This window comes from Cetorhinus maximus, chromosome 1 (genome assembly GCF_964194155.1).
Source record: "Cetorhinus maximus chromosome 1, sCetMax3.hap1.1, whole genome shotgun sequence".
Classification (NCBI taxonomy): domain Eukaryota; kingdom Metazoa; phylum Chordata; class Chondrichthyes; order Lamniformes; family Cetorhinidae; genus Cetorhinus; species Cetorhinus maximus.
The window spans coordinates 199,105,001-199,129,641 of NC_135879.1; the positions used below are offsets into that span (position 1 = coordinate 199,105,001).

The 24,641-nt window shown below is 44.2% G+C and overlaps 1 protein-coding gene across 1 annotated transcript in view; it reads left to right on the forward strand.

The window, feature by feature from the left end:
• The window catches only part of cntfr (ciliary neurotrophic factor receptor), a 358,596-nt gene that overhangs the window by 324,846 nt on the left and 9,109 nt on the right, over positions 1-24,641 (forward strand). Inside the window, exons 7-8 of the mRNA XM_078551607.1 lie at positions 11,351-11,534; positions 17,058-17,178. Of these exons, the coding sequence (XP_078407733.1) occupies positions 11,351-11,534; positions 17,058-17,178 (305 nt within the window). The remainder of the gene's footprint in view (positions 1-11,350; positions 11,535-17,057; positions 17,179-24,641) is intronic.

The window sequence follows — 24,641 nt, forward strand, 5'->3', positions numbered from 1 at the left end:
AAGCGGACATGATCAATTATTTCAAAAGGAAATTGGATGGACACGTGAGGAAAATAAACTTGTGGGGCTGCAACAATAGAGGAGAGGAACGGGACTGACTAGATTGCTCTACAAAGAGCTAGCAGAATTCAATGGGTCAAATAGCCTCTTTCTGTGCTGTAATGACTCTGTGGGCCTGATGTTGTGGTCCTGTTTTGTGGCCGCACGGAGTCGAGAATTAGAAAAGAATGGTGACTGGGTGGCAAAGGCAGAAGTGTCGCCTCCATTTCCGTCTCCGGCTATTTTCAACAGAGCAGGAAAGTGGGCGGGTTGGGAACCACACACACTACTGTTTGGAAGTTGCCAGCACCATTCTGGAAGTGGACATTTCGGAGCTTCTGCAATTTTCAGTGAGGTGGCTACATTTTGGAAACCTTCCTAAATCACACCTACAGAGTGGAGGAATGACCCATGAATTGGAGGTGGGAAAAGTATAACAGGTGAATAAAAATTGTTAGGAAATAGTGATAGTCTAAGTAAGTTATATTTGTATTTTGTGGGTGTTAGGAATAAGTTTTAGCTTTAATGTTTAAGTTTGATTTGTATTTCTGTATTTGTGTGTTAAGAAGAGGTCAAGTTGAGTTTTAGTTGCACTTTAAAAGGTGTCTGCATTTCTAATGAGAGTTTTACAACTGTTGCAGCTAAGTTAAACAAAAAGAGTAGAGAAACTGGGCTGTTCCCTGGCAACAGGGGTCCAGAGAGGCAGATCCCTCCCACAGACACACACAGAAGAAACGAGAAACAGCAGTTTGATTTGGAAGCTGTTTGATTTCAGTTGGTCTTGAAAGTAGCTGTCAGAGAGAGACGGGAGCAAAAGGAACAGATAGCCAGTCCCAAGCTAAAGAAAAGACCCCAAAATCCAGGGGAATGGAACAGGAGAAAGTCCCAAGCAGACCTTCTAGTCAAAAGAAGGACATTAATATAGAAAAGATCCTGTTAAGTAAAGTTAAAAGTGAGGAGCAGAGAGAAAGGCTTCAAGCTTCAGATTTAAAGAGACAAAAGCTGAAGAAAGTAGATTTAAAGCGAGAACAGCTTGTGAAAGACCAGAGGGTCCAAAGTCACAAGTGAAGGTCTGTAACTCTTTGCTATGGGCATATGAAGCAGTGGTGAATGGCTGATGGTTGTGTTGATGCGAGACAGTGTATGGAAGGAAGCTTGAATGCTTGTGGTAACCTGGGAGAGGAACATCAGAAGGAGAGTTCAAAACCCTGGGGGTAAACCCTTGTGGAAGGTGTCTGAGAGAAAGTGTCAGTTTGGGAGAAGATTCCAAACCAATTTTTAGAGAGTGGAGATTGGAAACCCTCATGTGAAAGACAAAGTTCAGTGAGACTGCTTGGCTTACGGTGTGGCAAGCGTCTGGGGAGAGTTGATGAGAAATCCATAGCATCTGATTGAGGTGGCATCTGTCACTTGGTTTCAGAGTGTGGTGTGTCTGACTATAGCTCGCCTACTGGTTTACATGGACTTTGTATTTACTGTGAACATTAAAATACAAGGTAGCTTTTGTAACTTGTGTTATCTTTACAAATCTGCATATATCTGTAAAGGTATAGTTATGGGTGAAGGAGTATTGTAATATGGTTAATCTTTTCTTGTTTAATAAATGTTTTATGCTTTTGTTAAAAGTTCATTAGCTGACTCCTGTGAATCTGCTCAGTAGCCCCTCTCCACGTATCTAAACAAACAAACAATTAAATTTAGAATCTATCAAGCTGGGTTTCACCCTGGGGTCAGACTTATCCAGTGGTAACCTTAGCTGGGGATCATAACAAAATGGTGTTGCCTGCTTTATAGTTCACCATGAAAACTGTAGCCTGAGTGATATCTGAGTTATATCTGCATTTACTAAAGTGAATGATGACAGTGCTATGATTGGAAAAGGTAAGTAACCATTAAATAACATGGTTGTCAGGTTGTTAATTCTGACCACTGTAAAGCTTTCAAAGAACAGCAATGTAAAGGTGGAAAAATCTTCAGATGATTTAAATAGATTATGCACTGGATAAAGTATTATCCTGCATTATAAAATTGTGAAAGGCTAGCCTAGCCCAATGTGAGATCCAGAGCTAATTGTTTCAACTCTCCCCATTTCTTCATTCATTCCTTTTTTTTTAATAGAAAAGCTCAGCCATCTGTTTGGCTGGTTGAGAGTGCAGCTGAGCTAACTGAGTGAAGACTTGGGGTTTGGTAAGGGGAGAGTTTCAAGTGTTAATTTTGTTCTTAAATTTTGCTCTTAAAAATCTAATCTAGTCTGTAATTAGCAGTAACTGGAAAATACTGTGTAAGCAGGCCAAGTTCTTTCTGTCTTGCAGTTTAGACAGGGTAAACTCACTTTCAGTTGTAGAAGCTGAGTAGTTAATTAGCTAACTGGTTGAATTTGGTTACTGTAGCCCCAGTTCAGTTTACTAAGATTCAGGGTTCTTTAGTGTAGCCTTGGCAAATGGACTGCAGCTGAGCTAACTGAGTGAGGGCTTGGAGTGTGGTGAGAGGGGGAGTTTGGTGAAGGGGGGCTGGGGAGAAAGAGGTGTTTGTTCCCTTTTCTATCTTTCTCACCCTGAAGGAATTGGTTCTTGCTCTACTACAGAAAAGGAGCTAGCTGTTTGGTGAGTATCTGGTAAGTGGGTAAGTTTTATTCTATCCCCAAGGTTTAAAATGATACACAAATTGGTGGTAAAGTTAACAAAATATATAAGAAAGCAACATAAATAAGTGATTAATTTAATTAATTAATTATAACACATTAAGGATGACAGGACAGGTGATGTGTCAAGGCTGCAGCTCCTGGATAACATTGTGACCCAGGGTAAACAAGTCTGCAGTATGTGTTTATGGCTTGAGGAACTTCAGCTCAGAGTCATTGAGCTGGATGCTGAGCTACAGACTCTGTGACATATCAGGGAGAGGGAAAGTTACGTGGATGCTTTATACCAAGAGGCAGTCAGGCCACTTAGGGTAGGATCTTCAAATTTAGTCAGTGGTCTGGGTCAGGAGAGTGTGACTTCAAGTGAGGCAGGTAAGGGGATCCAGAGGGCAGGAGTGTGAACCTCTGCAATTGTCCAAAAGGTTTGAGGTTCTCTCAACTTGTTTGAATGAGAGCAGGGGTTGCAGGGTGGATGCGCAGCCTGACCATGGCACAGTGGTACAGGAAACAGGAAGCCATTCAAGTGGGGGAAGGACCAAAGGAACGCAGTGGTAGTAGGGGACTGTATAGTGAGGGAGATTGACACTGTTCTCTGTAACAAAGAGCCAGTCCAGACGGATGTGTTGCCAGCCCAGTGCCAGAGTTCGGGAAGTCTGCTCAGGACTGGAGAGGAGCTTGCAGTGGGAGGGGGAGGATCGGTGGTTGTGGTCCATGTAGGTACCAACAACATAGTCAGTATGAGGAGCTAGACACCAAATTAAGAAGCAGAACTTCAAAGATAATTTCTGAATTATTAGCTTAGCCACATGCATATTGGCATAAGACAAATAAGATTATGGAAATGAATGCGTGGCTCAAAGACTGGTGTGGGAGAAGTGGGTTCCGGTTTGATGGGGCACTGGCACCAGTATTGGGGAAAGTGGGATCTGAACCATTGGGCCGGTCTACACCTGAACTGTGCTGGGGCTGGTGTCCCCTCGAGCAGCCTAACCAGGGAAGTATAGAGAGTTTTAAACCGAATAGTGGGGGCATGGGGTCGAATTTGGAAAGATGTGGTAAACCAAAGAGTAGAAACAAGGCAAGAGAGAAAGGTATTAATATGGGAAATGTTAAGCAGACCGTAACAAGAAGGGACAAAGAGTACAAATCTAAGAGTAAATCAGCAGATAAGGCTAGACACTACAAAAATAATAAAAGGACAAAACTGAAGGCTCTGTATCTAAACGCACATAGCATTCAAAACAAAACAGATGAACAGATAGCGCAAATAGAAATAAATAAGTACGATCTGATAGCCATTACAGAGACATGACTACAGAATAACATTGATTGGGATCTGAATATTGAAGGATATGTGATGTTTAGGAAGGACAGGAAGTTAAGAAAAGGTGCAGGGGTGGCTCTTTTAATTAATGATATTTTAACACATTAGAGAGGGAGACCTAAGCTCAGGAAACCAGGATGTAGAAGTGGTTTGGGTTGAGATGAGAGATAATAAATACAACAAGTCACCTTTGGGAGTGGTGTACAGGCCGCCTAATTATAACTACATGGTAGCACAGAGTATAAAAGAAGAGATAATGGGAGCTTGTCAGAAAGGTACAACAATAATCATGGTGGGATTTTAATCTATATATAGACTGGAAAAATCAGATGGGCAAAGGTAGTGTTGATGACGAGTTTATAGAATATTTTCGGGATAGTTTCTTAGAACAGCACGATTTGGAGCCAACCAGAGAGGAAGCTTTACTACACCTGGTATTGAGCAACGAGAACGAGATAGAATTAATTATAACTCATAGTGAAGGCACTCCTAAGTAGCAGCGATCATAATATGATTGAATTTTACATTCAATTTGAGGAAATGTTGGTGATTTTGAGATTACAAAAGAAGGGAGGTAATGCTTCAGTTGTACAGGGCACTGATGAGACCATATCTGGAGTACTGTGTACAGTTCTGGTCTCCTTACTTAAGGAAAGATGCAAATGCCTTAGAAGTAGTTCTATGAAGGTTTACTAGACTAATATCAGGAATGGGTGGGTTGCCTTATGAGGAAAGGTTGGATAGGTTAGGCTTGTATCCACTGGAGTTTAGAAGAATAAGAGATGACTTGATTGAAACCTTTAAGGTCCTGCGGGGTCTTGACAGGGTGGATGTGGAGAGATGTTTCCTCTTGTGGGAGAATCTAGAACTATGGATCACTGTTTAAAAATAAGGGGTCGCTCATTTAAGATAAGGATGAGGAGAATTGTTTTCTCTCAGTGAATCTTTGAAAGTCTCTTCCTCAAAAGGCGGTGGAAACAGAGTCCTTGATTATTTTTAAAGCAGAGCTAGATAAATTCTTGATTAACAAGGGGATGAAAGGTTATCGGGGGTAGACAGGAATATGGGGTTGAGGTTATAATCAGATCAGCCATGATCTTATTGAATGGTGGAGCAAGATTGAGGGGCCAAGTGGCCTATTCCTGCTCCTAATTCATATGTTCATATGAGTGTTTTGCTGCCTTTCAAAATAGTAATGCATTCTGTACTGCAGAGTTTGTTTGCAAAGTTAGGGGTGATTTTGTTTATTTAACAGTTTTATGAGCTTCTAAAGAGGATTATGTTTTTTTTAAATGATGATTGTTTATTCTGTAAGATCTACAAGCTTTTCAATGACTTCAAAATATTAATATTGGGTTTGTGAGTTCTGTTTATAAAGTGGATACTGGGTGAGTGAGTTAGTGGATATGGGGGGATGAGGGGATGAAAGGAACTGGGGGTGAAGGGGAGTAAAGGGGCACATGGGTTTGCATGAGGTGAGGGGGTGGTGGGGTGGGGGTGAGGGTGAGAAGGGTTTTACGCTGATCTGAAAAACTGGGCCAATGTTTATGTTAACGGAGGCTTTTTAACCTGGCCCACCCCCAACCTCACCTCACAGAATCACCAAATTGTTACAGCACAGAAGAAGACCATTCAGCCCATTGTGTCTGTACTGGCTGTCCGAAGGAGCAATCCACTCATTCCACTCCCCCACCTTCTCTCCCTAGCCCTTCACATTCTTCCTTTTTAGATAATAATCCAATTCCCTCTTGAATGCCTCGATTGAACCAGCTTCCACCACACTCAGATAGTACATTCCAGATCCCAATCACTCGCTGCATGAAAATCTGCCTAATTCAGCCTTGAATAATGACCCTCTGATTGATAGGACAAACTGTAACAGAACAATGGGTGATCTTCAAGGGGGAGCTATTTCAGGCACAGGCTAGGTACATTCCGACTAGGATGAAAATAGCTCGAATGCATACGACCCTCCAGGAGATGAAAATCCCACCTGCTGGCACTACCAAGATGGAGGTGGGATCATGATATTGGGAAAATCCCTGTCTCCCAATCCCTACCTCCATAACGAAAATCCAACCCAATGACTCTGAGTTTTCTTTTTCTTTTCTGAACCTCCAAACCCAGGGAGTTGTAGTCCACCAATCTCTGCTGCAGTTGAGGTTAACTTGTTTGGCAGAAACCAGAGATTGCACATAAGACCTTTTTGGTTCGCATTGTTTAGTGCATTTACTAAACTATTCTGAGCTCTATCCATTCACAAGTAGCGATTTGGTTCTGAGGGAAATCAAAACTGAGAGTAAGTACATTTATTGATTAAACTATTGCTGTGAGCTATCTTAATGTAATGAGTCATAGGTATTGATTTAGAAAAAAATATATAAATAATTGAAATTCCTGTGCATTACAAAAGCATTTTAAACACAATTTTGATTAGGCTTCATATTGCGCTTTTGAAAACACAAACCAAATTATGGCAAACAAAGCTTGTGTCGGAACTGCATTTTACTATAAAATTAATCTGTCGGATATACAGATCAAGGATCCTTTATCCATAAATGCGAAAACCAAAAACTGCACCTTTTTTTAACTTCATCGACCTTTAGCGTGGGAATGCTCCGACCCGAGCCAACGCGTCTCGAGACAACACAAACCTCGCTGACCACACCCGACCTTTAGCGCGGGAAGTCTAGTTATTTGTCTGCACTGTTTACCTTGTGATTTTTGTCTACACTGTTTACCTTGCGAACCCTCTCCTACAAGCAGTATTGCAATGGCGCCATGGGTGGAAACCTAACACAGGTACACTGTGTTTATTATTTAGTGGTACATCTTACTTTTCTAGACATTTTATTTACTTTAAACTATAGCTGGCCTAGGCTTTGGCCACTGTATTGTAATTAGACCCAGGCCTATATGTGGTATCTGAAAACCGAAATGATCTGAAATCCGAAACACAATCGGCCCTGAGTGTTTTGACTAAAGGATACTCGACCTGTATCAATGGCTTAGGAATTGGAATTATTTTCCACTTGTCAGGCTGATAGCGAACTTATTTTTAACTATTAAGGGCGAATTCAATATCAGAGAGTTGTGCTCGGCTACATCCATTCTGATTTCCGTAAATCAAATTAGTTTTTTAATATAAATGCTTGCTAAGCTGCGAATACTTCCACCTCTGGGCTCTCAATGTTAAATTTTAAATGAAAGGGGTGTTATCTGTCTTGGATGCACTGCATTAAGCAAGAACCTGGAGAATTCCCAATACAAGCACTAGAATATATTCATGAAAACATTCATTTGCATACCAGAAGAATTATGTAAATTCGGCCCCTTTTATTTTAATGGAAGTTGCAGTTAGCATACTCTATGAACTTTGTTTTTCCTGCAGCATTGGCTACCATGGGGAACCAAGGTAAGTCTGCGTAATACCTTTAGAAACGGTGCTATGTGAACAAATTCCAATCCCCCCACCCCCAACTCCCCCATCAATCTAAAACAACAGCTTGAAACATAACACAGGTCATTCAGCATCTGAGAGAGAAAAATGGGTAAATGTATTATATGTGCAAAGGTTATTGCTGTGTAGTGGTTATGATGCCAGAGGTTAGGACTTTGAGTACATTTTAACTATCAGTTAGGAGGCCTAGTACATTTGGGGCTGAATTTTTTGCCTGTCGGGCGGATGGGCCCGACCCAATCTCCAGCGGGTGGGGAGCCGATCCCTGCTAGCGAAGTGGGCCTCGCCGCCATTTTAAGTGGGCGGGCCAATTAAGGCCCACCCAGCGTGACGTCCGCCGGGAAGTGCTATGCGCACCCTGTGCGGGCGGGGGGGGGGATTCCCCAAATGCGAGAGTGCGTTCTTTCGCGCATGCGCACAAAAGAGCGCACATCTCCCTGAGGCTAAGTGCAGCCTCAGGGAGATCGCTGAAAGATTTTCAAACTTTAAAAATAGAAAAATAAAAAAATCATTAACATGTCCCCCTCATGTGACAATGTCACATGAGATGGGACATGTTAATAAATTGCACAAATACTTTAATAAACTTTTTTAAAACTGACATGAAACCTCATCCCACCAGTGGATGAGGTTTCATGTTTTTTCAGAAGCCCGCCGTGGCTCCTGGCCTGCCCACCAACCTTAAGGTTGAACAGGCAGGTCCTTTAATTGTTTTAATTATCCTGTCAATGGCCTCAATTGAGGCCATTGACAGGTTGGTGGGCGGACAGCTGATCGTGCTGTGCCCCCGCCTTCCTGAAGATTTAAATGGGGCGGGATGACAGCGGGCCCCACCCCCTTCTTGCTGACGGAAAAATTCAGCCCTTGGTCTTGGCTTCATTAATTTGCTGTGGGATAGCTGTACATTCCAGGCCAGTAGACAGGTAGGTCCAAGGTGAGAGGGCAATGGCGACAGTGGAGCGGGAAACCAGGCAATAGCAGCATTAATCAGAAAGGCTAATGAATTACCAGCCTTTCTCATAAGAATGTTGGAATTCGAAAGTGAGGAAGTAAGCTTCATTAGTGCAGAGCCTTCAACAAAACTCATCCAGAATACTGCATTCAGCTTTAGGCACAGAATCTCATCAAAGATATATTGGACTTGGAGGTTGTAAGATGCAAATTCACATGAATAATATCAGGGCATAAAAGGTTATATTATTAGAGCATGTGGTAGAAACTTGGCTTTTATTCCCTAGACTTTAGATGGATGAGGGGTAATGTTATCAAGGTGTTCAAAATGACCAAGGAGTTGATAGGGTACATAGAGAAAAATTACTTCCACTGGAGGAATTTGGAACAAGAGTGCATAACCTTAAAATTAGGGCCAGTTCATTTAGTAGCGAAATCAGGAAACCCTTTTTCACACAAAGGATAATGCAAATCGGGAACTCACTCCCCCAAAAGGCTGTTGATGCTGGGACGATTGAAATGTTCAAGACCGATAGTTTTTGTTAGATAAGGGCATCAAGGTATATGGATCAAAGGCAGTTGAATGAAGTTGAGCTGTGGCTTACCCATGGGCTGCATCTTCCGGTCGGCGAGCGGGGGGTGGGGCCCGGTCACCAACGCATAAAATAATGCAGGGTGCTGTCGGGCAGGTGTCCCGAAGTCACCCCGCGTCATTTACATTCTCAGGTCGGGGGGCACGCAGCCGAGTCGGCTGTGCACCCGCCGACCTGTCAACGGCCTATTAAGGCCATTAAAAAAGCAATTAAAATCATTCATTAATGGACCTGCCCGTTCAACCTTAAGGTTGGTGGTCAGGCCGGGAGCCCAGGTGGCTCAGGGAATCCCCCCCCCCAACCCCCGCACATCCCCCCCAACGGGGGGAAATTGTTGCCCCATGATCTAACTGAATGCTGGAACAGCCCAGAGGGGCTGAATATCCATGTTCATTTGCCAGTTTATTCAGCATCCAGATCCATCCTGGTGGATCAACTGGCATTCATTGTAAACTCTGGCAGAGTGACAATGTCGACCACCTCAGATTTAAGTTTGCCAGCACCCTGTTTCTTCTGAATGGAGGGAATTAAATCTCCCTTCAAATCTTGCCATAAATTCAATAAAATCTATTAACCTGTGGACAAGCACCAATGAAACATTTAAGGTACAGGATTGTCTTCAGTTGGTTTGCCTAAGTCCTGTAAGGCTGGAAACTGCCAAGCCTACCTGGTCTGTCATATATGTGACTAGTCTACAATCGGTGGTAAACTGTTAGTGCCCTTTCAAATCACTCAGTTGTTCAGCTCAACAACTAGTCATCCAGATCCAGAGATTAAATGTGACCTTTCAACAGAAATTTTCAGTTTATTTTTGTTCAGATGCCAACTATCATACTCTGTGCTTCTTATATTTTCTACTTCCATTTCCAGATATTTTACGGATTGATTCTTTTCACAACGGATGAGTCTAAATCTAGACTGGAAATCCAAGCTTATCTGAATTTCTCCAGTTCAGCTGAGCCAGGCCAAAATTAAGCTTTGCTGGCTTGGGAATACTGATTTCCTGCCGAATTGTACATCTTGTAAGATATCTGAGATGAAGAGAAAATTGTCATTGAGCCAGGTTTCCACTGTTAATATTGATTATGATGGTTCTTTTAGCATTTTCAACATGGCTATGATGTCTTATGTCAGTTTGGATTTGACCAAGTATCCCAAAACAAGGCCAGCTTTCTCATTCCTACATTTAATTTCTGTTTTATTTTCCTTTGGTCAAAGTTAGCCTGATTTTCACTTCAGTCTGCTCCGTTATAGTTTATCCATTTTGTTGGAAGTCTTTCAACGATCTAATCGTTAGGCAACGTTTGAAGTGTTGTACAATAAGTATTGCTGAATTCCTTTAAATGGCTGGTTCCATCTATATTTTAATGTATCGTTCATTTACTGGGAAAGCCAGGTGAAGGAGCAAAGATTTATGAGTTCGGCACTACGAAGGTTGAAGAGATTAAGAGATGAGATATTTGTGGTCTTCCTTTATGGCTGGTTGTGGCAACATTTGGAAGCATGAAGAAACATTTTGGTGTGTGCCTATTTCTGCATAATGGGCAGAATTTTGCCCTCGTCGGGCTGGCGTGGCAGGCGGGCCCAGGAGCGGCCGCGAAAGTGACTGCCGCCCGCGATTGGGGCCCGACCACGATTTCACGCTGGCAGGCCAATTAAGGCCCGCCCAGCATGAACCGGGCCCTGCAGCGTTCAGCGCTACATATGTGGAGGGGGGACGAGGGCAAGTGCAGAAGTTCGCGTGTGCGCACAGGAAAAGCTCCCTGAGGCACAGAGCTGCCTCAGGGAGATGAAGATTCTTGAAAATAAAACAGAAAGATTTTATAACTGTTAAAAGATGTTCCCTTATGTGACTGTCACATGAGCGGGGACATGTTATGAATTAAATTTAAACATTTTAATTTAATTTTTATTTGCTGTTAGAAACCTCATCCTGCCCGTGGATGAGGTTTCCTAAAATGGCCTTTTCGCCAGCCCCGCCAACCATAAGGTTGGACGGGCAGCGAAAAATTGAACTTAATTATTACTTTAACGGCCTTAATAGGCCTGTTAATTGTCAGTGGGCAAGCTGCCAACTCCTATGCATGCCCGCCAACCAAAATATTGCGCGAGTGCGAGATGACGCTGGGACACTCGCCCGGCGCCATCGCCCGTCATTTTAAACTGGTTCGGGTCGGGCCTGCGCCCATCCAATGAGCGCAATATTCTGCCCAATGACTTTTGGATCACTGCAGGGAAATAGCATTTAAAAAGGGTTAAAATTTTTTGCTAAAAGTAGTTGAAAGACAGTGAGATACATTCAGTTGAATGTTAGCTGATGACCTGTTTCTTGTTGCTCCTAGGTCGAAGTGACAGATGTTCCATTTCATACAATCACTGATGCATATATAGGGAAAGAGCACATCATACAAGTTGCTGCTAAGGACAGCGAAGTTGGCACCTGGAGTGAATGGAGTAAGGCTGTACATGCTACACCATGGACACCAACAGTACCAGTGGATGTGTCTGAAGAGAAAACTAGCAGTGGTATGTCCTAACAGAGCTGTCAGGTTCTCTGTTTTATGCCTCATGTAGCGTATGAAAGTCTGGTGACAGTGAAACCTGTGAAGCAGTTGACACCATCATTAAAATAATGCCTTTGGTAAAGACAGACAGCTTTCCCTGCTGGTGTCTGCCACTGGTGTACATGTATGTGGACACATATGCATGCAGCATTGTGACATGGATGTATAGGTGCACATATATGTGTACCTATATATATAGCCCACGCTCAATGCTCATTGTTCAGTGTAAGCCTAGGCAGCGAGCACTGAGAAACTGTTCAATTGTAAGGCATCACAGCAGATCTTGTTTTCACCCAATGTCTATGTTCATATGCTTGACACTGATTAGCTATCAGGAAAAATAATCCTGGATATTTTATTCTGTCCTTAGCCTGGTATAAGGATGGGGGGAGGTGACGGAGGTCAATTATGGCACTCTGCTGTTCCTTCTAACAGCACTTATTTGGAATAGAGCCTGTGAGTTTCCTAACTTAGGTGGGTTAGTGCCATACCGGATGATGGTTCCACACTACTAACTGGAACATACTGCGGCATGATTAATAGTATAATGACACGATTATTAGGGGAAATTTTAACTTATTTTGCCCAGCGTAAACTGAGCAGAACAGGTGTTAAGTTCCAAGCGGTGCTCTTACCGCTTATTTCCCACCCCTGTGACCGTTGTTTTCTTGGGTTGCTGAGGAGCCTGCCTGGTTCAGGTGGGAGACACATAAATAAGTGCAAATTTGGATCCAATGATCTCATTAGGACCCCAATATAAATTTGACTGACTGTTGAGTAGAGCATCTATTTGAATACTCAGTAAAACCTGACAGGTGCACAACGGAGGCACTGTCAGTTAAATTTAAAACATATCTTTGTGATCCCGGGATCAGGAAAGTTTGGAGTGTTGCAGCCATGAGCATCCCCCACTCTCCCACTCTGCAAAATCCTCCCAATCTCAGTGATTTACCTAGCTGCTGGCCTGGTGGTCTCTGAGCTGCTCAAACTTCATAGGTGGCAATCTGGCAAGCTGCCACTGAATGCTTGTTTCAGGCAAGCAGTTGGCAGTCAGAATGTGACTGAGGCCAAGTCATTACAATGGACTGAACTACAACATTGACCCCGGACCCCATGGAGTCTCATGGCATCAGGTCAAACGTGGGCAAGGAAACCTCCTGCTGATTATCACGTACAGCCCTCTCTCAGCTGATGAATCAGTGCTCCTCCATGATGAACACCACTTGGAGGGCACAGAACATACTCCAATGTCCATCACCATAAGCGGCTTGATAGTACCACTACAGACCAAGATGGCCGAGTCCTAAAGGACATAGCTGCTAGACTGTGCGGCAGGTGGTAAGGGAACCAACAAGAGTGAAAAACATACTTGACCTCATCCTCACCAACCTGCCTGCCGCAGATGCATCTGTCTATGACAGCATCGGTAGGAGTGACGAAGTCCCACCTTCACATTGAGGATACCCTCCATCGTGTTGTGTAGCACTACCATCGTGCTAAGTGGGATAGATTTTGAACAGATCTGGAAACTCAAGACTGGGCATCCGTGAGGCGCTGTGGGCCATCAGCAGCAACAGAATTGTATTGGAATACAATCTACAACCTCATGGCCTGGTGTGTGCCCCACTCTACCATTACCATCAAGCCAGGGGATCAACCCTGGTTCAATGAAGAGTGCAGGAGGGCCTGCCAGGAGCAGCACCAAGCATACCTAAAAATGAGGCGTCAACCAGGTGAAGCTATAACACAGGACTACTTGCGTGCCAAACACCATAAGCAGCAGGTGATAGACAGAGCGAAGCCATCCCACAATCAATGGATCAGATCTAAGCTCTGCAGTCCTGCCACATACAGTAGTGAATGGTGGTGGACAATTAAACAAATATCCCCATCCTCAATGATGGGGCAGCCCAGCATATCAGTGCAAAAGATTTGCTACAATCTTCAGCCAGAAGTGCCGAGTGGATGATCCACCTCGGCCTCCTCCGGAAGTCCCCAGCATCACAGATGCCGGTGTTCAGCCAATTCGATTCATAAGACCATAAGACATAGGAGCAGAAATTAGGCCATTTGGCCCATCGAGTCTGCTCTGCCATTCAATCATGGCTGATAGGTTTCTCAACCCCATTCTCCCGCCTTCTCCCCATAACCTTTGATCCCCTTCCAATCAAGAACCTATTTATCTCGATCTTAAATACACTCAATGACCTGGCCTCCACAGCATTCTGTGGCAGTGAATTCCATAGATTCACCACTCTCTGCCTAAAGAAGTTTCTCCTCATCTCTGTTCTAAAAGGTCTTCCCTTTACTCTGAGGCTGTGCCCTCGGGTCCTAGTCTCTCCTATTAATGGAAACATCTTCCCCACGTCCACTCTATCCAGGCCTTTCAGTATTCTGTAAGTTTCAATCAGATCTCCCCTCATCCTTCTAAACTCCATTCCATGTGATATCACAAAACGGCTGAAGGCACTGGATACTACAAAGGCTATGGGCCCTGACAACATTCCGGCAATAGTACTGAAGACTTGTGCTCCAGAACTTGCCACGCCCCTAGCCAAGCTGTTCCAGTACAGCTGCAACACTGGCATCTGCCTGGCTATGTGGAAAATTGCCCAGGTATGTCCTGTACACAAAAAGCAGGACAAATTCAACCCAGCCAATTACCACCCCATCAGCCTCCATCATCAGGAAAGTAATGGAAGGGGTCATCAACAGTGCTATTAAGCGGCACTTGCTTAGCAATAACCTGCTCTCTGACGCTCAGTTTGGGTTCCGGCAGGGCCACTCAGCTCCTGACCTCATTACAGCCTTGGTTCAAACATGGGCAAAAGAGCTGAACGCCAGAGGTGAGGTGAGAGTGACTGCCCTTGACATCAAGGCCACATTTGACCAAGTGTGACATCAAGGAGCCCTAGCAAAACTGGAGTCAAGGGGAATAAGGGGGAAAACTCTCCACTGGTTGGAGTCATACCTTGCACAAAGTAAGGTGGTGTGGTTGTTGGGAGTCAGTCACCTCAGCTCCAGGCCATTACTGCGGGAGTTCCTCAGGGTAGTGTCCCAGGCCCAACCACCTTCAGCTGCTTCATCAATGACCTTCCTTCCATCATAAGGTCAGAAGTGGGGATGTTCACTGATGATTGCACAATGTTCACCACCATCCATGATTCCTCAGATACTGAAGCAGTCCATGTCCAAATGCAACCAAACACAGACAATATCCAGGCTTGGGCTGAGAAGTGGCAAGTAACATTCGCGCCACACAAGTGTCAGGCGATTACTATTTCCAACAAGAGAGAACCCAACCATCGTCCCTTGATGTTCAATGGCATTACCATCACTGAATCCCCCACTATCAACATCCTGGGGGTTACCATTGACCCGAAACTGAACTGAACTAGCCATATAAATACTATGGCTACAAGAGCAGGTCAAAGGCTAGGAATCGTGCGATGAGTAACTCACCTCCTGACTCCCCAAAGCCTGACCACCATCTACAAGCCACAAGTCAGGAGTCCGATGGAATATTCCCCATTTGACTGGATGAGTGCAGCTCCCACAACACTCAAGAAGCTTGACACTGTCCAGGACAAAGCAGCCTGCTTGATTGGCACCACATCCACAAACATTCACTCCCTCCACCACTGATGCACAGTAGCAGCAGTGTGCACCATCTACAAGATGCACTGCAGGAATTCACCAAGGCTCCTTCAACAGCACCTTCCAAACTGACGACCACTCCCATCTAGAAGAACAAGGGCAGCAGATAGATGGGAAAGCCACCACCTGTAAGTTCCCCTCCAAGTCACTCACCATCTTGACTTGGAAATATATTGCCATTCCTTCACTGTCACTGGGTCAAAATCCTGGAACTCCCTTCCTAACAGCACTGTGGGTGTACCCACACCACATGGACTGCAACGGTTCAAGAAGGCAGCTCGCCACCACCTTCTGAAGGGCAAGTTGGGATGGACAATAATTGCTGGTCCAGCCAGCAAAACCAACATCCCGTGAATGAATAAAAAAAGTACAGCCCAAGTCCTGCAGCCCTTTCTCCAGTTTGAGCCCACTTACCTTCCTTCCCTAGTACAGCCCTAGTCTGGCAGCCCTTTCTGCAGTGTGAGGCCAGTAACCACCTCCTTTCCCAGTTCAGCTTTCATCCTGCAGCCCCTTCTGCAGTTCAAGGCCAGTTTCCCCCCTTCCCTGGCACAGCCTTAGCCCAGCAGTTCAAGAGCAACTGCCCACACCTTACCGCTGGTCTGGTAGGTAGAGACTTGCCTGTGACTAACCCCTGAAAGCAAAGTGGTCCTGCCTGCGAAGCCTGGTGCTAATTCCTGCGAGTGCTACACAATGCAAGGTAGGTGAACTCACCTCGAAGTGAGGAGCGAAGTGCAGGCAGCCAGGTGCACATCCCTTATGTTCTGTCGTGAAACACGCTGTTCTAACTGCACGCCGACGTGCCCAGATAATCCAATATGGCGGGATGATTCCAGCGAGGAGACCTCATAATGTTTCAATATTCAAATGACGTTCCCGAGATGCTGCAGTGGGAAAGGCAGCCCGCCAATGACAGCTGGAGCGCACAATCGCGACCTGGTTTTATGACACCGTAAAACCGATTTTTGGCCCTCTCACAATATTTGGCACTCCCATCTGTCATGTGCGCTCCGCAAGTAGGGGCGGAAAATCCCGGCCTTAGTCTCATCTACAAAAGTCAAAGAACCAACCAGTGTGGGAAATGGTAAAATACTTCTACAGAGCTATGCGTTCTTCTGTTGTTGAGAGTCTGACACATCACTGAGGCAGTGTAACAGGGGCTTTATCTGGCATCCCACCTGTACTTGAACGAAAATTCCTTCAATGGCAAGATTCTTCCATCTGCACAATCAGTAAATCCAGCAAAAAAAAATGTATCTAAAGAGGAAGGCAATAAACTGAAGAAAAGTTAAAGTTTGATAAAATTTTAAAGGATAATTTTACTAGACCGGCTCCCAGCATGGAGGCTCATGGGGCGGGAGGAAGGGTTGCAGAATCACTCCTATAATGTTATAGATTTTTCTCCATTTCAGGAGCAAAAGGAACAACTTGCATTTATTTAGCAACTTATTGCTTCTCTCAGGAACAGCTCAATGGTCTTCACCAGTAGTGAAATACTTAGAAATGCAATGAATGTTATGTAAGCAAATGCAGTAATACCAAGAAAGCTCTGAGCTTTCCTTTAAATGGTGCCATATAATTTTTAGTATTTGTTTAAATCACTAGATAGGTCAGGCAAAGCCACATGTAAGTAGGACACCTCCAGCAGTGCAGCACCTTTTCCAGACTGCAGTCAGCTTATATTTATACAGACCTAAACCTAGAGTGGGACTTGAACTCATGTCTTTTGACTGAGATACAATAGCAACAGGACCAAGTTGACAATTATTAAGTATTGGGATACTATAAAATGGATGCTATCAATTTAATGATTCTTTTATTGCTGTGACAGTTTCAGAACCTTTAACTGGTACAACTCCAAGTGTTGGAGACAACCGGCAAAATAACAGTTCTATAAGAGTGGAATCATCCATGACACTGTTCCTTGGCATGATCATGATTTTATTTATCTGGTAAGATACACCATTCCTTTATTTTCAGAATTGTATTTTTATATAGGAGAAGTCATTATTTAACCCTTCTAGCAAATGTTGTGATTGTGAGTTGAGTTGCATTTTATGGAATTAGTTCAACTATTCCTATATTTAGGGGAAAGTTTAATAGTATCCCTGACATAGAACTTAGATCTTGGCAATTCTGGCACAGAGATCAGCACAGCCGGCATTTTTCATCCATTTCCTATAGTGGACAGAATATCCAGCTGGGCGCAAATCCGGAATGCCGACATCTGTGCTTCAGTTCTCACTACACATTTCTGTCATGCAGAGCTCTGCACCCAGAGTGCTAATTTAAAAAATTTGGCCCTTAATTTATTAATTTATTGAAGTGCTACCAACAGCATATCTGACTTCCCTGGCAGGTTGCTAAAGTAAATAAGGGGCAGGATTTTCAGAGGCCAATGGGCTGGGACTGGAGGCAGGTGGGCCTGGAATTTCCCACTGCTGGCCAGCATGCCTGTTTATCAGTACCGTCATGCCGTCCCTCCCCCCCGCCAAGCTGCTTTTGAGAACAGATCAGAGGTAGATCAGTTACCAAATGAGCTAATTAAGGTGCCTATTAAGGGTCCTTTCCCAGGCTGACTGGAATTTTCGTTTCGGCAGGCAAGTCTCACACTATGGCCAAAACATAGTCAGTGAGAGGAGGCGGCCACCTGGCTGGTGTGGGTTGGGGTGACAACTGCATCATTTCATCCCACTAGTGATATCCCCTGCACCCACCATGGCCATTAGGCCACAGCCGCAGCTGCTGGCCATCCAGTGGATAGGTTTCCCCTCCATGATCAGCTGTGGCCATTTTTAAATCAGATCTTTTCGCCTGATCTTCTGAAGGCACCTCTATTGTGAGGCGCCTCTCTCCCTTTCTGCAGGCATTGGCAGTTCCCACCTTGGGCAGGGGGTTGCCAATGTGTCAGCACTGGAGTGCCTCCTACTGCCCACGGCAGCCCTCACACCATCCTTAATTGAACAGCGAATGCACCCTTTGGCCACTAATTGGCCGGCTTGCCAAAAGTCATATTGGGTGACAATTTCCAACATGGTGCGGGTTCAAGATCCGTATTTGATCCCGATGCTGTTGCCTCAACCCAAACGGAAAATCAGGCACCTCCATTGTCAGTACAAGCATCACTTTTCAAGGCTGAGGGAGTCAATTTGCTGCATTAGGCTGAGCAATTTACCACACTGGGCAGGCTAATTATTGAAATGAACCTGCAGATTGCTGCAGGAAAAAAATTACACTTCGGTGTCTTTCAGGCCTGCAAGCTTCTGATTTTGCAATTATTTTTCTGTTACTGTTGTAGAAACAGCCGTGTGATTGCTTATTGAAGGAAGTAATGGTGATTTTTAAAAATAATATTAGCTCATGGTGTTTGGGCATCACTGGCAAGGCCAGCATTTATTGGCCATCTCTAATTGTTTTTGAAAAGATGATGGTGAACCACCAGGATGCGATCCTTATACAGCTATGACCAATACATCAGGTTGGAAAATAAGTTCATGATTGCCACAAAGCATTGTAAACCACTTGTTAAATACCATGGATCTTGAGGTTACCATAAATGCGGATGCCTAATCAAATATCTAGTGGAACCAGCTACCACTCTTGCTCAATACAACATCCTAACAATGTACTTTTAGAAACAGTTAGAAACGCTGAAATGCTGTTAATTTTTCTTCCAGTATAAATAGGCTCTGCATCAGAAAACTATTGAACACGTGAAACTTATTTTTTTATTGTTTGGGTTGTGGTTAATGCTGGCAGGGCTGCATTTGTTGCCCAGCCCTGGTTGCCTTGATGAAGTGATGGTCAGCCTACATTCTGAACCTTTGTAGATGCCACACTACTGGTGTTCATACACTGGTTTTAGGGTGGCATTCAGGATATTAATTAAATACCAATAAAAGAACGGTGGTTTACGTTCAACTCAGGATGGAACGCAACTTGAAGGCGGTGCTGTTCCCACAATATCACCGACCTTGTCTCCCTTGATGGTACACAGGGCTGGGAGATGCTGTTGGAGTAAGATTTGTGAATTGCTACAGTGCATCTTGTAGTACTACATACTGCGGCCACAATATTCTGATGGTAGAATGGGTGGATATTCAATCAGCATCCTGAGTGTTGCTGGGGCTACCCTTGTCCAGATGAGTGCTGTAAACATTGTAGATAGTGGAAAGATAGTGTGGGATTGGGAGGTGAGCTGCTCACTGTAGTTTAACCAGTCTCTAATCCTAGCCATATTGTTCATCTGGCTGGTCCAATTAAGCCTATATTAATGGTGATGCATAGGACATCAATTTTGCTGGAGCCCCTTGGTGACGTACTTAGTCAAAATCCTTGATGTCAAATGATTACCTTTCCTCCAGTATTCAGTTCTCGTGTTTATGCCTGGATCAATGCTATGATGAGCTGAGTGGTTCTATTAGAACTTGACTAGAGTGTTGATGAACAGATTACTGGTCAGTAGGAGCTGCTTGATGTCAATAGTTTCATAATTTTACTGATGAGAGGGAAGAAGCTGAAAGGGTGGTGATTCACTCAGCTGGATTTATCCTGTTTCTTGTGAGTAGAATATACCTTAGCAATTTTTCACAGGTAGATGCCAGTGCCATTGTTAACCCAAGAGATAACTGCTCAAGACTTTCTTACCATTGTCCAGTATTTCTGATCAAATTATGGTAAGCATATATAAATGCCATGTCGATTTGTGTGCTTTCACTCCAGGCCCGCTCAAGCCACATGTCTTTCACTGCAATAAGTTTGAACCAAAATAGTTCATTCAATGGTTCTCAAACTTTGATGGTCCAACCAAGAAATTTTCAGAACTTCACGCCCATAAGGAAACTGACGATATTATGTTGGCAAAAATGTCCCTGCCTTCCTCCATTTCTGTTTAGTTTCTATTTTTCCCCTCTTTCACTTCTGTTTTGATTTCTCTCTCTCTCTCTCTCTCCCTTTCTGAAACTGAGGAAGGTACAAGGCTACCGGGTGATAGCAGGTCAGTCACTTTAACTTTTGGATTTCCATAGCAAAAAGCCAGCTCAGATACAATGGGCTCTACGGTCTCCTGTATTGGAACTTCATCTTTCTCTTTAACTTATCTTTCTTTCATTCTTATTTTTCTTTTTCCTTTTTGCCTCCACAGCATTTTTCTTCTCCCTTTACTAAATGCAGCAGTGTAGCTATAGCAACTCATGTTTATATGGGCCCGAATTTTACTCTGGTGGGATTTTACGGTCCTGCCGAAGCCAATAGATTTTGAATGGCTCATCGCATTTTACGGCCCCGCCTCCGCAGCGACAGGACCATAAAATTCCACCCTTAGCAATTTAAAATAATAAAATGTCCCAAGGAGCTTCACAGGAACATTTAAAGCAAGGTATGACAATGAGCAACGTAAGGAGACATAGGTTAGATGACCGAAAGATTGGTCAAAGAGGAAGGTTTTAAGAAGTATCCTAAAAGAAGAAAGTGGGATAGTGAGACAGAGTGGTGTAGGGAGGGAATTCCAGAGCTTGGGACCTAGGCAACTGAAATCATAGCCACCAATGGCAGAGCAATTATGATTGGGAATGCACAAGAGGCCAGAAATAGAGGAGTGCAGACATCCTATAGGGTTGTGGGGTTGGAGGAGATTACAGAGATAAGGTGAGGCAATGCCATGGAGGGATTTGAAAACAAGGATGAGAATTTTGAAATCAAGACGTTGCTTGACCAGCAGCCAATGTAGGTCAGTGAGCAGTAGGAGTAATAACGGAACGGGACTTGTGAATTAAGACACCGGTAGCGGAGTTTTGGATGACTTCAAATTTACAAAGGGTGGAAAATGGAATACCAGCCAGAAGTGCATCGAATAGTTGAGTCTAGAGGTAGCTTTTGCATTAAGAGAGCATGATGAGCATCATGGAGAAAACAAGGCAGTCAGACCATTTCAATCAGGCAGCAGGCAGTGAGAGAGAGAGAGGTGGTACATTAAAGAAGGCAGGGGAACAGTTACTAAAAGAACTGAAGAGCAATATAGTAAAGCAGCTGCAGAAAGGACCACTGGAGGAGCTGCAGAGAATGACACCAAAAAAGCAGAGAAACAGGCTGCTGAAGTAAAAGTTGACAAGATTATTTATGGTAATTGTCGATTGGGATATTCCAATTAATTCTAAGCAGACGTATGCTCATGATACAGCTCAAATCATCACTTGAATACTAAATTGATCTAACTTTCCTCAACAAAGTTTTGTAAACATTTAACATAAAAAGATGCAGAAAATTATATTCACAAATTTGACCTGATGGAAAATGCACATCTATTTGTGTGTTGGAAGCCATGAATTCCTTTTAACTCAAGGGGATTACTTTTTGTGAAGACTTCTCAGCACAATGCTGTGAAAGTGCCCAATGGATTAAAAGCATCATTGGAAACTGCATGTTATACTTGTGAGAAAATGGTTATGCAAGCAGTTGTTGACAATGCTGCTATGTCATGCTGCAGCTGACTACATTCCAGTGAAGTGTTTTTTATGTGTATTGTGCAAAACACAGCTGGAGCAGCTGGAGAGCTGTTTGGAAAGGACTCAACAACCAAAAACATTACAATGGCCCATTGTCAAAAGTACATACAGGTATAGTTTCCTGTCCTTTATTCTGAGTTAACCCTTGGGATCAATTTACCTATGGGGCCAAAGATCCCCTGTTGCCCTGCAAGGGCCACCATCTTGAGTCAGATATGAATGTTATATGTCATCGTCACTGATATAGTATCTTGGAATTCCCTATCCAATGCTACTACGAGAACATTATCACCGAAACAAATGTGGCAGTTCACAAAGAAGACCCACCACCCACTACCTTTTCAGGACAATTAGGAATGGTCAAGAAACACTGCCTTGCTCCCGTCACCCACATCTCAAGAAGAAATAGATCCTGAAAAGTCCAAGACTCTGTTATACCAAGTGTTAACCTTCTCCAGGAGCTACCTGGAAGGCCAAATGGAGGCGGAGCCTTATGTCCCAAACAAGGTCATTCAGACAGAGGGTGGAATTATGGGGAACATCTGGATTGTGAACTCACTAGCCAGGGGCTCCAGCTTTTCCAGCCCTCAGAGCAATTTGACATTTCAATGGCGGGAGTATACCTAAGGCATAATGGCCCACCAAAAAGCAGAAACAGGCCCACCTGGTGATTTAGGCCAGGATTGAGGCCTATACCCTCCAAAGGGGAACCACATTTTTCTTAAGATTAATCATATAAATACTGTGTTATAAAGGAAGCCATTAGAGTAAGTTCCTTTTTGTTGCCTGAGGAGCTCCGGGAACTTCCCAGCCCGACAGCTTCCTTCAGTATTTTTGTGGTCCGCTTGCCTTAGTTGCAACACTTGGCTTGTGAAACAAGGTGGGCGATGGTCATCCCTTACAGCAGGATGCACCCCTAAGGACTGATGAACATATGAACATACAGACTGAAGAAGACTGGCTGGTCCATTGAGCCTGTCCCATATAGTCATGATGCAACAAAGCATCATGACTCCCAGTGTTCCTTCGGAAGCACATATCAGAATATTGGAAATTAGAGCAGTGCGGTCAGATACAACCCAGACCATTTTAGTACATTCATTCAAACGGATGAAAAATTGAAGACAATATTGCTCCAAGTTAGGGTGGTGAGTGACTTGGAGGGGAACTTGCACATGGCGGTGTTCCTATGCCCCTGATGCCCTTGCCCTTCAAAGTAGGTAGAGGTCATGGGTTTTGAAGGGTCTGCTAAGGAGCTTTGATGAGTTGCTGCAATGCATCTTGTATAAAGTACACATTGGTGCCACTTTGCTTCAATGGTGGAGGAAATCAATGTTTAAGGTGGTGGATGGGATGCTGAACAAGTGGGCTGCTTTGTCCTAGAGGTTGGTGTAAAGCTTCTTGAGCGTTGCTAGGACCACACTCACCCAGACAAGTGGACAGTATTCCATCACACCCCTGTCTTGTGCCTAGAAGATGGTGGACAGGTTTTGGAGAGTCAGCTGGTGAGTTCCCAGCCTCTAACCTGCTCTGCTAGTCACAGTATTTATATGGATGGTCCAGTTAAGTTTCTGGTCAATGATAACCCCTAGGATGTTGATGGTGGGGAATTCAGCAATAGTACTACTGTTGAATTTCAAGTGGAGGTGGTTAGATTTTCTCTTGTTGGGGATGATCATTGCCTTGCACTTGAGTGGTGCAAATGTTACTTTCCAAATGTCAGCCCAAACCTGAATGTTGTTCAGATCATGCTGCATATGAACACGGACTGCTTCAGTATCTGAGGAGAAATGAATGATATTGAATACTGTGCACTTGTCAGCGAATATCCTCACAACTGACATTATGGGTAGAATTCTACCCCCCCACATCGGGGGGGGTTGTACGGGGGTGGGCCCCTGATTGGGTCTGCACTGCCATTTTACATGGGCGAGCCAATTAAGGCCCGCCCAGTGTGACGTGCACCTGGAAGTGCTGAGTGCTCCCTGTGCGGGTGGGGGGGTTCCCTGAGTTGGGAGTGCGCTCTTTCGCGCATGCGCGCGGAAGAGCACAGACATCTCTGCACAGAGGTGCCTCAGGGAATTAGTTTTAAGTTCTGCCAGTCCAATAAAGTGTTGAAAAAAAAATTTATGACATGTCCCCTCATGTGAAACTGTCACATGAGCTGGAACATGTGCATTAATTTCAATGAAAATTTTTGAGAAAATTTAAAATCATTCATGAAACCTCATCCCGCCCGTGGATGAGGTTCCATGATAAATGCAAAGGGCGCCTGGGCTCTTCGCCTGCCCACCACCTTAAGGTTGGACGGGCAGCTCTGTTAATTATTTTAATGGCTAGTTAAATGGCCTTAATAGGCCTTTGACAGTTTGGCAGGCACGCAGCCGAGTCGGCTGTGTGCCCGCCGAATTGAAAATCTAAATGACATGCGGTGACATCAGGACGCACGCCCAACGTCACCCTACGTCATTTTACGCCTCCGAGCCAAAGATTCTCCTCTATGATGGAGGGAAGGTCATTGATGAAGCAGCTGAAAATGGTTGGGTCTAGGACACGACCATGAAGAACTCCTGCAGTGATGTTCTGGGGCTGAGATGATTGTCCTCCAACAGCCATAACTATCTTCCTTTGTGCTAGATATGAATCCAACCAGCAGAGAATTTTCCCCCGATTCCCATTGACTTCAAGTTTGCTAGTGCTCCTTGATGCCACAATTGTTCAAATACTGCTTTGATGCAAAAAGCAGTCACCCTCACCTCACCTCTTAAATTCAGCTCTTTTGGCCATTTTCGGACCAAGGCTGTAATGAGGCTAGAGGCCGAGTGGCCCTGGCAGAACCAAAACTGAGCATCGGTGAGTGGGTTATTTCTGTGTAAGAGCCTCTTGCTAGCACTGTTGGTGACACGTTCCAT